Source organism: Telopea speciosissima, chromosome 8, assembly GCF_018873765.1.
Source record: "Telopea speciosissima isolate NSW1024214 ecotype Mountain lineage chromosome 8, Tspe_v1, whole genome shotgun sequence".
NCBI classification, from domain to species: Eukaryota; Viridiplantae; Streptophyta; class Magnoliopsida; order Proteales; family Proteaceae; genus Telopea; species Telopea speciosissima.
The window spans coordinates 11848305-11864410 of record NC_057923.1 but is presented as its reverse complement, the minus strand read 5'-3'; the positions used below and the strand labels follow the sequence as shown (position 1 = coordinate 11864410).

Below are 16106 nucleotides of genomic sequence, written 5' to 3'. Positions count from 1 at the left end.
TTATCTCTTACAAACAGTTTTTCTCTCCTTGGTTTCAGAGAAAGAAACTCTACCAAAACCCAAATGACCCAACTGGTACAACTCCATCCAGACACTCTCAGCTTCAATTCCCGCACAGAAATTTTCTTTCTGCTCTGTTTCATCATCGGTTTGGAATTGACATTTTCCCTCTTCCATTGCCCTTTCTTTTCTCAAATTTTCATTTCTCTCAATCAATCCATCCCTTTCTTTCCCTTCCCTTCTCTCTTTCCCTTCAGATTCGTGACCCTTCTTTTTCTTTTTCTCTAACCCCAAACATCTCCTACCCATCATCCAAGGCACCTTCACGAACGCAAGCGCCAAGAAGCTTACCACTGCGCAAGGGCAACAGCAGATGGCAACACAGTCCGCCATGAAACTGGCTGTACACGATCTACAGTACTTTCCAGAACACTTGATCACATCTCCAGCCCCATCGTCAACCAGATGACGATTCCTCGTATCTCCGCCATTTGACCCTTCAGTGCTCCGGTTCTTACGGGAAAAGCGATCTGGATTTTCACCCATTGAATCTCTTGAGTTGTGCCGACCTGCAAAATCAAGCTATTGATCGAACACTTAAAAAGACTCGTTCTTTCTTCCTCCTATAAACGAGTGAGTGAGAAATTTCATGAATTTGTTCTGGGAAGAAGGGGTGGAGCAAGAAACCTGTCTGTTTTGGTACTGTAGCAGAAACCACCGGTATCAGGAAATTTGACAACGTTAGGTTTTCAATGAATTGAATGACATGAATCCCACCATGAGAACCAAACTCAGAAGCTTAGACAAATTAGCCCATCAACAAGGAAGGTGTGCTTCCCCTGTTAATGGACATGAAAGCTTACAGGATTGGGAGAGGGGACGAGAGGGCAATTGATATGATAACTCTCCACTTTGCAAAATTGAGGCAGAGAAGCAGGTTGTGTAGCAAGTAAAAGGGAAGGGGGTTATGAATGATTTATCGAATAAAGGTATTGTATGCACAGAGGGTCAGGGACTGAGGAGGACAGTAATGACAGGGAAGGACGGAAAGGAACAAAGAAAACAACCAAAAGCACCGAAACATCAGAAATAGCACCTGGAAGTAGAAAGCTTAAAACCCAAATCTGTGAAAGACTTTCTGTTTACTGCATTTTCTTGAATTTGGGCAATCTCTCATGCCTGACCTAAATCGGCTTACCTACAAACCATCGTCCCTACCACTTCTGTTACTCTCCCATGTGTAAATTGCAATGTTGTAGAGAAAAGAAAAGATAGGACTCAAGAAGACTGACGTTTTTCAGTTCCTCTGACTAGAAAAAAACCTCAGTAATATACAGGGGAAGGGTACCATCAGTAGTTTCGTTCTCTACAGTCTACACTCTACAGTGGATTTATCCATAACCCCAGCTTTTCAAATTCTGATTTCTGAACAAAGGAGGAAGAAAAGTGGAATTGATTCTTGAATCATTCTTCAATTGGAAAAGGGTGACGCAAATCAATGATTCGAGTCCATCTTAGCAATAAAGAAGGTATCACCAATGTTTTTTTTTTGTTCTCTCCTGGGAAATGGGTAGTGAAGCAGTTCCCAGTTATATTGAACTTCGTGAGAATTAAATTTTGTGATTCACAAATAATCAAGCAAAGATGGTTCGACCGATCGAGGTCAATGGTCAAACCAATGGGCAAACCATGTAAATTTGATTGGATCCAATTTACCCTAATTTACTCGATTTGTGGAGAATAAGAGAAAGAGAATCAATGGTGAAGAAGAAGAAGTGGTTAAGTGAAATAATATTGGAAGGAGAAAGTTAATCGAGAAACAAAAAAAAAAGGTTACCTTTGAAAGTAATTAACAGAGAAGGAGAGAGAGAGAGAGAGAGATTGAGCGGAAGTAGAGTTAAGGTCTTCTAGTGAATTAATTAATGTTGGGGCGGAGCTTCTTCTGCAACTACTAGATTGATGATTGATCTGAAATCCAAGAAGAATAAGAAGAAGAGAAATTGAGTTCAAACTGTTGGTGATCTATCTCCCTGTGAAGTAACGAACAGGACCTTGGAGGATCCGATCTGAGATGTCGCTTTCGTTTTCTAGCATTTCTGGATCTCCGCCACCCACAAAGACTAGCCCCTTCTCGCTCTCGCTTTCAATCTCTCGGTGCGAGTGTGACAAAAAAAAATTTGTGTTTGTTTATACTAATTATTATTAGGATTATTAGTGGAGGAGGTTAACGAGATATAGTTAAATTTGGTAGATAAGATTTGTTTAAGAAGAAGATTAATAGAGAACTCCGATACCCATGGTTTCATGATTCCCGATGGCAGCGAATATCGGAGATCCCCACGGCCCATCCACACACACACAGAGAGAGACAGAGTCGGAGAGTCCCTCTCTCTCTCTCTCTCTGTCATGTTTTGTAGTACGTGGGGCTGACTGTGCCGTAGTGTCGTTCGACTCTTCACGCACGTGCATAGACTCTTGTAACGTAGTGAAATGGAGGGATCGTGCACATGTGAGCACCTGTTTTTACGTGAGGAGGACTGAAGCATAAGTGGACAACTTGAGTTTCATAATTCATAATGGGAGTTTTAAGTGAAAGTGGGACCATGGCTATCGGGGTCAACCCGAAACCGATATGGTATCGGCATGACATGGATCGGATTGACTATATCGGATAAATCACAAATCTACTCTTGATTTTTCTTTAGTAAAAATGGATTTTTTTTTACCATTTTACTAATTGTCCGTATGGTGTCACCGATATGATATCGGGATTAGTGGTATGTATCACCCGATACGGATGATATGATACCGATACATCAAACCATGAGTGGGACCATGTTACAACTTTGGAGGCACTACTGCACTAGGGTGTTAGGTATTGGATTTGACCGAGTTAGGTATCGTACCGTATGTTGAAAATGTTTGTACCATATCACCGATCTGGTATTGGATCCGACTCCTCTCCAACACACATCGTGTGGCTAGGGAGCTCCGATCCACATAACAGCACACATCCCGACGTGTTGGCATGTGGATCAAGGCTTCCCCCACTGCATGATGTGTGATGCACACCATGCTGTGCAGGAGAGGAGCCCAATCCTCTGGTATTTGCCAAATAGTAGTTCGGTTTTTGTTAATTCGATACCAATACCTAAAGCCTTGTTTGGAACCAACTAAACCACATTGTAGTGGGTTCTTTGATCCGAAAATGGGAATTGGTCCATCCAGGAAGGAGTGGATCACTGGGTTTCAGATTTGAGGGGCTGATACTAAGGTTTTTGAGATCGATTCTAGCCATCCGTGGGGATCGATTCAACTCCTGATATTAAGTTTAAAATCCTCGAGTGCTCTCAAGCTTTTATTTTATGTTAAAGAATAGGTTCTCTGAGCCACCGAGGCATGGTATAATAGCACCTCTGTGTCTATTATCTCCTCACATGAAATGACCTCGGTGCTCTCCAACTAATTGTGATACCATTTTATCACACTTCCTCTTTGCGCTTGCTCAGAAAATCTCTCCCTTTATCTAAGAGATTGCAAGGTACTTAATCATTGATGCAACAATGTTAAATTAAGCCATTTATTTATAAATTAAATAGGTAGTTTTCCGCGTAACAAAGAAAATTGAAGTTTTCGAAAATCACAAGATAAATCAGAGTTATCTTTTTTTACAATTTTTTCAATCTAAACCGTTCCAACTAAAAATTGGGAGAGTGTCTATAGAAGAGACTGTTTCCCGACTTGAACCCACAAAATGAGGTATTTGATTGCATTAGAATTTGAAAAGGGATATATCATCTGTCCACGTGATGTAATAGATGCCATGTGACATTTGGTAAAATAATTTCATGTTTGTCTGTCGTTGTGAATGTGGTAAACTTCATTAATTCTTATATAAATCCAATTTAGGTTGTTGATTATAAGAGACAAGCTAAGTTAGCTCTCTTTTCATGGATCTATTATAAAATTTGTGGCAAGCCTAATCTCTACTTAGCCTATGAAGCTAAACATTTTAGAATTGAGTAGGAGTGGTTATGATTGTTAAGTGTTTATTAAATAGTGTATAATACCTTAATAAGTTATTTTGATTTACTAGTTCTTCATACATTTAAACTCTAATAGACCTTTGATAGCTTATTTTACCATATGATGCTATAGGTGGTCAGATCTAATATCTATCATGCGACGACTCAATTACTTATCAAATTTAAACTCAATCAAAATTAGCTATGTGTTAATATAAACTTTGAAATAGGTATTCTATAAATTTTGACATGTAATCTATTCAAACCGTTTCTTTTTTATTAAATGTTTTCTATCTTATCAAATCATCATTCCATGTATCTCATTAGCTGGTTAATCCATGGAAGCTCTTATGGGTTTAACAACCACAATATCTTATCAAAAACCAACATATCAAATTTCATTATTTTATTTTAGATCTAGATCTTGATGTCACAAAACTATATGGGCATGCAAATCCAGGTCTCTGTTGACTATCTTATTTCTCCTCTTTCTTTATTTTTAATTTTTTATTTAAGAATATCTTTGAAACAGGATTTTCTGCCGTACCGACGAAACGATGATGCACATCCAACGGCACAGCAGAGGCCAGATACCTAAGACAAGATACTTACTTGCATATGAATCAAAACTTTAATCAATAAATTAAAACTAGTTGGATTGTTAAAAAATAAAAATAATATTTTTTTTGGGTAGAATAAAATAAATAAATAACCAGTGGATAAAAAGTATAGTTTTTTTTTTGGGGGGGGGGGGGTTTAAATAAGAAGTATAATATTCATCATGAATATAAATGAGCTTTCCGACACTGACTGGAATCTATTCTCTATAGATTATTTAATTTTACTGATTGCACTTTATTTTAATAATATTTTACTGATCACTAAGCATCTATTACTCTGCTTATCCCACCAAGAAATAAGTATGGAAAAGGAAAGGGAGTGAAGGTTTGACTAATTCAAAATGTCTCATAACCTTTTTTTTTTTTTTTTAGTGGAAAAAATGTCCCTTAACCTTGCTCTTCGGACTTGAGACAAGGGATTAAATATAGATGAGAGAGATTTGTAATGTGGGAAGTAGGGTTGAAACAAGGAAGATAGAAATAAGTACGAAAAAGGAGAGGAACTGAGGGTTTGACTAATTCAAAATGTCCCATAACCTTTTTTTTGTTGGAAAAAATGTCCCTTAACCTTACTCTTCGGACTTGAGACAAGGGATTAAATATAGAAGAGAGAGATTTGTAATGTGGGAACTAGGGTTGAAACAGGGTTGGGTATTTTAAAACCCCAACCCAATTGTGAGTCCTCTTAGCTCAACCCAAGTCCAATCCAAGCTTGAGATTGGGTTGAGATATCTTAGACTAGGCCCAATCTTGTCAGCCCCGCCTGGCCCTAACTAATCTTGAGATTGAGCTAGCCGGTCGGGTTGGCCCTGATTTTTGCCAAGGGCGTGTTGACTCTGATTGATCCTAGCTATCCTTGTTTTGTTGCTGTTGCGGCAGAAAATTGACTTTCCGTAGTCATGAGTTGCTCTTCGATCGTCACCTGTGGAAGATGGAAGAAAAAGATACCGTTAGAGGGCTGGGTTGTTCCCAATAAAGACTCTCCGATGCTTAAGTTAGCTTCCTCACAGCTAAAGGGAATAGTAGAGCAATCTCCTCTGAGTGTGAAGTAAGAATTGTAACACACCTTGCCCCCTTGGAGGAGAGTGCTATTTATATTGATGACCTGGTGGCGTTAGGGATGTAAATGGATATTTATAAATCCGTATTCGATCAACGTTCGTATCCGTTTAGGAAAATCCGAATCCGTCCGAAACTAATCGGATACGAATATGATAATCCCCCTATCCGATCGATTATAATCCGATTCGTTTAGCAGTCCAACGGTAATAAAATATCTGAAATATAACTCTGTGTTTGTCTATCCTTTTAAGTTACCTTATTGGATTTTGTTATCTTATTTTTATAAATTTATAAATTAAGATAATGTGATTCTTTTTCTAGATTTGTTATTGGTTTATATATATTATTTTATGCAATGTGTTACATGGAATTACATATCTATTAAAAATCAAAAGTAAAAAACGTAAGAGAATAAAAGACTAAGAAGAGTAGAAGAAAGGGTAATAACTGAACTCTCAAGTTTCAAACCTAACCTGCATCATAAAACGGTAAATATGTCAACAGATAGTCGAAAAATCGTATTCGATCTCTATTCATATCCATTTAGGAGAACCTGTATTCAAAAAATCATTATCCGAAAATTATTCGAATCCGTCCGAATATAAACGGATACGAATATGATAATGCCACTATCCGACCGAATTCGATCCGTTTACATCCCTAGGTGGTGTGGATTGGAGAAGAGGATTCTTCTATAATATGGAATTAGCTTGATTTAGTAGTTTCCCTTTAGGAATGGGAACTATTCTTGGAGAGTCTGTTTTAGGCAAACTTCTATGTATCAAGGATTGATAAGATTCCTTTCCTTAATGGGGAGCTGGAGGCGTAGATCTTCTAAGTCTCTATATTGAAGTGTATCTCTCTGCTTCTGGGATATTAATCATTCTTAAAAATAATCCTAAAGGCTTAAAGTTTTAAACGTAATATATAATAATTAGTATATAAAAAGGCATACTTTGCGCACAAGGTTCGCGTCACTACGGGCTTACCCGGATTACAATCCTCTACAATGTGGGCCTGAGAGCTCAACACATGGAAAAAGCTTCATCCAACGATGCGAGTTCGATGCAAGGCATTTTTTTTTTCTTTTCTTTCTTCTCGAGTTTGGCACCATTGGATGTCGCATCTTCCACGTGTAAAGCTCTCAAGCCCGCATTGGAGGATTTTTACCAAACCTTACAACTGCTTCATGGAGAGACTGTTTCCCAACTCCAATCCCAGACCACTAATTCGCAATGGAGCAACCTTCCTATTGCACTAAGGTCTACAATACTAATAATTAATAGGTGAAAGAGAACGCTATTTGGTCGCATGCGGCACGCAGCTTTGCGCCTAGACACAATACTATACGAAATAACTGTCATGCCCTCATGGATTTCTGCCTTTCCATGGGATATGGTGATCATTTTATACAACTCTATGTCTAGGCGTAGGAGCTGTGTGTTACACATGACCAGGTAACATTATTTTCCCATAATTAATATATAATTATAAAATTTAAGAACGAATCGGTCTGACACAGCTGATGTTGGGCCTCAAAATCCAAACCCAGGCCTACCCTGGGGGATGAAAAGCCCAGTCCAGGCCCAATCCTTGCTCAGGGCGGGTTCAAATTCAAAGACAAAACTTACACCTGACCTTAGGCCTAGTGGGAACAAACATGGGATCGTTGAATGAAGAAGAATTTAAAAAAGACGAGGGAGACTGGAGAGAGAGAGAGAGAGAGAGAGAGAGACAAAAGTATCTTGGATAATGTGTTAGTGTTCGTTAGTTTTAATACGTTTGCTTTTGCTTTTGCTTTTGCTTTTGTAGTGAATAATCTATTTTTAAATTCTTATAAAAATCTCCTTTAAAGATGAAGTGATTTTCTTTTTCGTTGGAATTTCTCCGAAACCGAAAGAGACAACTCATGTGGCGTGTGGGTGTTCATCAAGTGTTCTCTGTCCTTTCTCTGTACCAGGCCCTATACCATAAAAATTCAATCTTTAAAATCTTTTGTTTTCGATATCTACCCCACCCATGACCCATGAGTCCATGATCCAACCCTCCTCTGCTTCTGAAAAGCAACCTCTTTTATAACAATGCTCAGCACAGCACAGCACAGCACAGCACAAGAACTCATTAATTACCGTTGTGTTTCACTGCAAATCCAGCAAATCTAGCTCGCTCTCTGTCTCTCTTGGTGTCATGGTTGAAGCCTGAAGGTAGATTTCCAAATCTCTCTCTCTCGCTCTCTCCGTTTCTAACGCTGTTTAAGTTTCATTTGCTTTTAGAAACTACTGGAATGGCTCTCTTCAAAGACCATAAAGCTGTTTTGTTTACTGTATCGAGACTTATCTGATTTGGGGAAAGGTTAGGTGAATTTGTTCATCTGGAGGAGACAAATGTTTAGGGTTTTGGAGAAGGACCATTCGTACTTGCTAACCTTTGCTCAATTGCAGGATTTAACTCGATTTAACACGTCTGCTAAAACTACTACCTTTTTGCTCTTCTCTCTCGTTGTCTATTTTTTTCCCATGGAAATTTCAATTTCTTTTACACTTTTGCTCTTTGGAAGAAATGTTTTGCCTGGTTTTGATGAGAGTACCGGAAACAACTAATTTGCTTTCTTTGTTCGTTTCTTCTTGCAGCAGGGGTGGGGGTGGGGGTGGGGGGGATGGTTAAGGGGATTTTTAGCAGCTGGCTTTCATAACTCAGAGGTAACCTGCAATCTCTCTAACCTTCACTGATTTACTTCCCTTTTTTTTTATGTTTCTTTGTTTCCATCTTCCTTCGTTAGGAGTTTTGAACGAAGAGGAGGATTCATCAAAGGTGAATTTCTCTATTTCATTTATTTTATGATCTCTTTACTGTCCTGCCCTCTTCTTGTTAGTTTTCTAATGATAAATGAAAGAGGGGCCGGTGCGTCTGTTTAGGTTGGATGTTTTGATGGAGGCCCATCAAAACGTGGTCTTAAGATGAGCTGCTGCTCATCGATTGGGTGAGGAAGAACTATGTGACAGTAGCTGATGAGAGGAGAGAACAAAGGTGGGGGCAGGGGTGCTGTTGGTGGTAGAGGAGGGTGCCGGGGAAGAAAAGGGTTGGGGAGGGGAAGTTTGAGTAAGATGAACCTCAGTCATGTTTGATTGGATCGTATGTAGAGAAGACGAAGTTTTGGCTCAAGTAAGTTAAGCCAGTGGCTTTGACACAAGTTGAGCCTTCATCCAAGCTAAGCCTAGTCATGCCAAAAGTGAAATTACTTATCTATCCCTTTTTTTAAATTGCTCAAAAGAGAGAAGCAAGGGTTAGAAAAGAGAGGTTACAAAATTTGTTGTAACCACCTCGGTTACAAACAGCTTTACCCATGAAAGAGATCTGAATGGTGAGTGGTGACCAAGGTTCAAAATCCAGGTATCGGACTCGGTATCGGTAAAAAAACTCCCAAAATCATTTTTTTATGGATCCGGTCATGTATCGGCCAAAATTGGTGGGTGTTTTGATCTTGGGATCGGATCGACCGATATTATCTGGATCGGATCGGTCAATATTAGTTGGGATAGGTCAGTATCGATCAAGATAATATAAAAAAAAAAAAAAATTCAATCGGATTGGCTGATCCAGGGAACGATCCAATCAAACCTTGTTGTATCGGTCTAATCTCGGGATCGGCCTTGACCAATACTGATCCGATCCGAGATTAGAACCATGGTGGTGACTGAGAATGTAGAGAGAGAGAGAGAGAGAGAGAGAGAAGCTTTCGTGGAAATGTTTTGTTCAAAGAAACACATTGAGTAATAAAAATGGTGATAAAGTACATTCATCTAGGGTCATTATTACTCTATTTCCTACTAGACGAAGTCGAAACTATCCCTCCCCTCTCCTCATAATGATACATATATCATTATCGTAATGACTTGAGGTCAAGAGATTGTGCTTCATTATAGTTGAAAGGTAATTGAATTCAAAATAAAGAAAATTTTTCTCTACCATGAGGGAAGAGGGATAGTTTCGACTACGTCTAGTAGGAGGCAGAGTAATAATGATCTTAGATGAGTGTATTTTTCTTTTACTCATGATATAAAAAAACTTCATTTTTTATTTTTTTAAAGTTTTTTCAGAGAGTTTTCTCTTCTCCCATTGTGAACTTTCACCCACCAGTGTAATAACATAATATTACTCCCCTTGTTGCTGAAGGTCTAAATGCCTTTGACACTGCTCCAAGGCTACTCTTTTATCCAACCGTCAAAGGTGACTCATGAAGGAAAATTGGATCTATTTTTAGTTTTCTTTTACTCTCTCTTTACCCACCACCTTTATGGCCTTTGGATGGGAGTCTTGAGTAGAATTTGAGCATTTTGGTGACATTTTTCACAACAATGAAAGTAATTATTACCATTGATTCTCCAAGAAACTATTCACCATCGGTGAAGAAAAAACTCTCTTTAATAAAAATTACTTAGGCCATGTTTGTTTGTTGGGGGTGGAAATGAACAATGAGGACTTTCCCGCAAACATGGCAAAATGCATACATTTGGATACAATGAGTTGGAAACAAAATCAAAAACCTGGGTGCGTTAAGTTTTCCCTTTGGGTCCGTATCTTTTCCATCCCACTTTTTCACAAGGCCCATGAAATCAATCGGACTTTTGATAACTAACAGGCCATGGCCAAAAGCTCAACCATGTTGTTGCAAAGGGCTGCCAAACACAATTTTCACCCATGGTTGACTCTTTCTCAATCTCTGTCGGTAATTAAGTTGCTAGGATATGATCCAGGAATTGCGGATTTTGAAGGATTACATTTCTGACATCTTTCATTTTTGTCAATTTTTCCTTTAAATTGTCGATACATGGCATGTTTAAATTCTACGATATTCACCCATCCAACCCGAATTTAAACTAATCTAAAATTTTCATTCGTTCTCTTCCCTCTCTCCTCTCTCTCTCTCTCTCTTTGCTGTGATTCTTGGAGATGACGACAACCAGCGCAGGCAGAAAGGACCCTGCAAATCCTTGAGTTACTCCTTGTCGGTCCATAAGAAGAAGCCATCGTCTTGTGATGCCAACGAGAGAATCAATCTCCTCCAAACAGAATCTCCATCGGTTCAACCACATGACCCATCAGCCAAGCTCAGATTCAGAATCCCTTCCCTATTCTCCGCATTGAAGGCATGGACGAGCAAGGTATAGATCTTCTCCACGGTTGTACTCGATTAAACGCTGGTAGAATCGACCACTTGAGATCGAACCCCAGTGGATTGAAGAGAAAAAAAATTGAAAGAAAGTGTAGAGGATCAGTGATAGGTAAGGTAAGGTAGGAGAAGATAAACCAAAAAAAAGGGGGTTCAGGAATGGAAAAGTGGTAGTGGTAGATATACAACTATCTGCAACTGAGAAAAAAATAATAATAAAATGAGAAGAAGAAGATGCTATCTACAACTGGGTCTCTACCACAATTGGGGTTCTTTAGATAGATTTTTGCAGAGACAGTTCAATGACTAGGTTTTTTTCCCAACTAGAATTGCAGGGCTTCTTCTCTTTCAAATTTTTTTTTCTTTTCTGAAGAACGAAGTGGCGTAACTGTAGGGATGTCAATTCCAGGCCCGACTCGGCAGAACTGATCAGCTTGTCCAACTAAAGCCCTGCCTGTCCTGGCACGTAATCAGGCGGTTTCGATGTGGGGTCTTATAGCCCATCTTGGGCACCGGACCCTTTAGACTTTTTTGCCACTCATTCTCAAAGGTCAATGAACTTAACCATCAAGTTTGGAAATGTAAATATTGTTTGCTCCAACATGATTCATTCCATGGGATCCTATTTCTGATTTCTATCATACCATTGAAGAAAACCCATCTGTTGTTTTAATCCATTTACCAACCATTCATGAATCAATATCAACCAAACAAAAAAAAAAAAAACTCTTGGAACATACATATTTTGATTCTTATATGCCCCAAATTTGTTGATAGTCATTCAAACATAGATCCATAGTCAATGATACTGCTCTCAATGCATTTTTCCACTCATTTCTATTCTTGTATCCTAGGGTTTTCTTTTTCACTCATAGTTATTAAGGTTGCACCGTTTAAATTTAAATAGGCTCATAGTTCGGTTTTGCACCGTTTAAGGCCTGATTACACTAGCCCGATTATAGCCCGAAGCCTGACCTAGCCCGATTATTTAAACAGGCGATCACCGTGCAGGCTTTAAGGACTATGACCGGTTGACACCCCTAGGGAATTGTCTCAAGTTTTTGTCGAAATTGGTTGTCATCGTTTGAGAGAGAGAGAGAGTAACTCCGATTAGGTTAGGGTTGAATGGGTGAATGCTATAACAAGTCTAATCATAGGATTTAAACATGTCATGTGTCGAGAATTTAAAGGGAAAATTAGTAGATAAAAATCTAGTTTCTAAAGGATATGATCTTGAGTATTTTGCTTTCTCTCTTCATTTCATCATTTCCTTATTTAGGAACTTTCACATCCAACCAAACGAAATTGGGTGGGATGTTACAATAATTCTCCCTCCTTTTCCTTTCATCTGTTATCCCATCCTATTACATGTGGATTACACATGTAGTGGGAAAGGATAACAAGGAAAGTAAAAAATGGAGGGAACATTAATGTAACATTATATCTCATTTCGTTTGGTTGGGTGAGAATGTTAGAGAGAGAAAGAGAGTTTTTTTTTTTTTTTTGGTAGAAGGAAATTTTATTAATGAAAAGAGTCATTAAAAGCAGTAGCATTTGCGTTACAAATTTGCAAAAGTCACGGAGAGGTAATTGGCCACATAATCGGAGACTCAATCGATAGGACCGCCCTGGCCAAGGAATCTGCCACAGAATTGGAGGACCTTGGAACAGAAGAAAAACTACAAAGGACTTTTGTAAACAGAAAATATCATGGCAGATGTTATAAATTTCAGTCTCCACATGTGATTTACCGCATAACTGATTAATCAGATTTTGACAATCCGATTCAATCATCACGCGGGTGAAACCATGTGTAGCCACAAGAAGAAGTCCAGACCGAATAGCGCATGCTTCTCCAATAATTGGTGATTCACATTGGAGACCATAAGAGTAGGCTGAAATAGGAAGGCCGAACTCATCCCGAATAATAATACCAATTCCTCCATGTTTTGCCTTACTATTCCAGGCAGCATCATAATTGATTTTAATAGCATTGGATGGTGGAGGAGTCCAAGGAGAACTAGAGAAACCTTGCTGAATTGAAGAGCAATCTAGAGAAGGATGATTATTATTACCAACCATAATTGTTGCTTCCCAAAATTCTTGAAAAGCCTTTTCTGCAACTCTAATAACTTCAGTAGGAGACCAATGATGTTTTTTGAATATGAGATCATTACGAGCTCTCCAAATATACCAAAAGATAAAAGATGCTAGCGAAAATTGATTTTGAGCCAGCTTTTTGTCTTCCCGAAATATGGTATCCCAACATTTAAACCATTCCTTTAAAGAAGGATTTTCAATTTGTGGAGTTAAATGGGCCAAAGAAGAGTCAAACCATACTGCTCTAGAGAAAGGGCATGAAAGGAAAATATGACCCACCGATTCAACATGATAACCACATCGTAAGCAGGACAGATTGATAGGGTTTTTTCTCTTCAGAAGGCCTTCTCCTGTTGCAATTCCATTAGCACAGCTCTTCCATAAGAACATTTTAATCTCAGGAAGAGTCTGAGCATTCCAAATTCATTTCCAATAGGAGTCTTCCATCAACTGATTATTTATTGTAGCTGTTGAAGAAGATGGCTTATCTTGAGATATTAAATCCCTGCGATTAGTAAGAAGATGATACATCGATCGCACAGAAAAAATACCTGTTTTAGAGCCTCCTCAGACCAACTTATCTTCTTGTGGATAAAGACTAAGTTGGATTTTGAGAATTTCTTTTATATCCGTAGGTAGAAAGAAGGTATTCAGAAGATCAATTTTCCAAGTCCTTGTTCTATGGTCAATCAGCTCAAATACCTTCTCCAAAGGACAATCCACTGGTTTAAAGGAAAGAACTTTAAAATTCCTAGAGGTAGGAATCCAGTTATCTGTCCATATAGAAATATTTTGTCCATTTCCAACGATCCAGAGAAGTCCAAGAGAAAGACACCTATAGAGAAAGAGAGTTTTGGTTTTCGATTTCTTCATTGTTGGTAAAGGGAAGACCAACAAAATTGTCGTGAGCCCTTGCCATTGGACAATCAAGGCCATTAGGAGCAAATGGCGGAATCATCATTAGTAGCGTAGGGTAATGACAAAAGGGGCAGGGCATTAATGATATATCACTCCTCTTATGAATAGAGAGTGATATGTGAGGGGGTGCGTAATTTCATTTTTGAATCGGCATTGTACAAAACTTTTTTCCTTTTTCAAATTATTGAGAATTTTACGTATTTCCTCATTTCCACTCCACTCCTCATTCACCAAAACCCTTCTATCCACTAAACCAGCTCCACCCCCCCCCCCCCCCCCCCCCCCCAAAAAAAAAAAAAAAAAAAAACCTTTTTAACCAAACAGGCCTGATTAGGTTAGAACCAAGGTTATGAAAAAAATGAAATCAAGGGTTGAATCGGTAAATGTCCATTCTGATACAAATCGATCAAAATCGGAATCGCCCCTTGGAATATGCTAATGATAAAAAATATTTTTTAATCAAATTAACATATAGATTTCTATTTCCTATTTTATTATATTTTTTTCATAATTTTTTTTTTTTTCTGAAAAAGTAAATATTAGCGTTTTTTTATGGTCAATTTATTTCATTTTTCAAAATATTATGAATTTGAAGTTGGGTTCTACATAAAAACTGGAGATCCTTATGGTGTATTATACAACATATTAAATTTTCACAGCTAAACTCGAAGTCTTACTCGCTAAATTGAAACTCACTTCAAATGGATTGTAGGAGGTGAAAATTCTTGATATCGAGTGAGCTTGATCTACTAATGGTATGGATTGGGCCGATTATGAAATTTATACTAATCGATCTAATACTTGATTCCATTTTTGAAAATAGTAATCCGAAAATCGATTCCAGTAGATGTAATTTAAGAGTGAGTTTCCCTCCAAATTTCAGTTGATTTATGCAAAGGTTAGCCGAGAAATTTCATCCAGAAAATCACTTGGTTTGAAGGTAAAATAAAAACCTCTTTATCGATTCTGATCCGAATCAATGTCTGGCAATTCCATGGTTTCAAACATTGGTATCTTATATCAGCAGATAAATATCGGTATTGATTGAGGTCGATACTCTATTAGTGTTACAGTTCATTGTAAGGACAAATTTGTCCCCAAAAAAATCATCTGTTTAAAGAAATTTGAAAGCAAAACGGACTGATACGATTCATATTGGTATTGGCTGAAACTAATAGAAATTCCAATACCGATATTTAAAATTAGGAAAAAAGGAACCTGTCTGGCAACGTGGCTCCTGCACCCAAGCACAGGCCCTCACAAAATGATCACTTTGCCATGTTACCGGATAGAACAGGGATTAGGATCGTCTCCAAGGAGTAGGGAATGCCCAGGGTGTTGCCAGCCGTTGGGCACATATCCCTATGCATTCACCGAGATATGTACTGCACAGCTCAACCGTTGGATACCCCTTGGCAGCACCTTGGGCGCACGTCTCCCGGGAGACGAGCTAAATTCAAACTCTCCCCTTAAAATTATGACTGATTTTTGTTCGAATCAATGTCTGATCAAAATCAGCCAATTCACTGCTTTGGTTCCTGATTTTTGTTTTTAAATTGTATTAGAATTAAATCGTATTTTTTATGCGCATGAAAGGATATTTTGAGAAATATATTAAAACCTCATAGGAATTTGTGAACCCTAGATGGTGTGTGGTGAACCTTCATCTGGTGACGGTGAAGGAAAACTCTATCCTAAAGACACAGTGGTTGGGTCTTTGAAAAGGGCGGTCCTGTACATGCGGTTACAAGTAACTGTCACCCATGTTACCCCTGGCTTTTCTAGTGTACTGGATGGTCAAAAAAGTGCAACAATGCCTAACGATGACTCCTTCTGATTGCTCTGACAAGAGCCAAGGATTAGGGTGATGGAAGCCAAGAATCAGTACTCCTCCCTCAGGCCTATTTCTTGTTCTCTCTCTAACTTCTCACCTTGAAAAATTGAAATCTTCTTCTCTTTCCCAGATTCAAATTTAATCATATCCTATCCTTTCCCTCCCATGTATTAGCATTTCCTTTCTTATATGTTTAAATACTTTGTTATGAAATGTAGACAATTTAATTTGGATTGAAACTTGAAATATAAACAAGAGACTTCGTCATCATGTAGTTAATTTATTTATAAAATTTTAGCCTCACCTAATCTAATCTGCCATGTGGTAGATGTTATGAGGTTTTCTTTTGAACCCATCAGACCAAGAATACCGTTCCC

The 16106-nt window shown here is 38.3% G+C and overlaps 1 protein-coding gene across 1 annotated transcript; it reads right to left on the bottom strand.

Moving 5' to 3' along the window:
• On the bottom strand, window positions 1-811 carry LOC122672028. The gene has a single exon (XM_043869537.1). The coding sequence runs from the start codon at window positions 544-546 to the stop codon at window positions 1-3; it is 546 nt and encodes a 181-aa protein (XP_043725472.1). The 5' UTR covers window positions 547-811.
• Between the last annotated feature and the right edge of the window lie 15295 nt (window positions 812-16106).

What these genes read in the sequence shown, in the direction of transcription:
- LOC122672028 (XM_043869537.1), bottom strand. Translation starts at nt 546, where the DNA reads ATGGGTGAAAATCCAGATCGCTTTTCCCGTAAGAACCGGAGCACTGAA.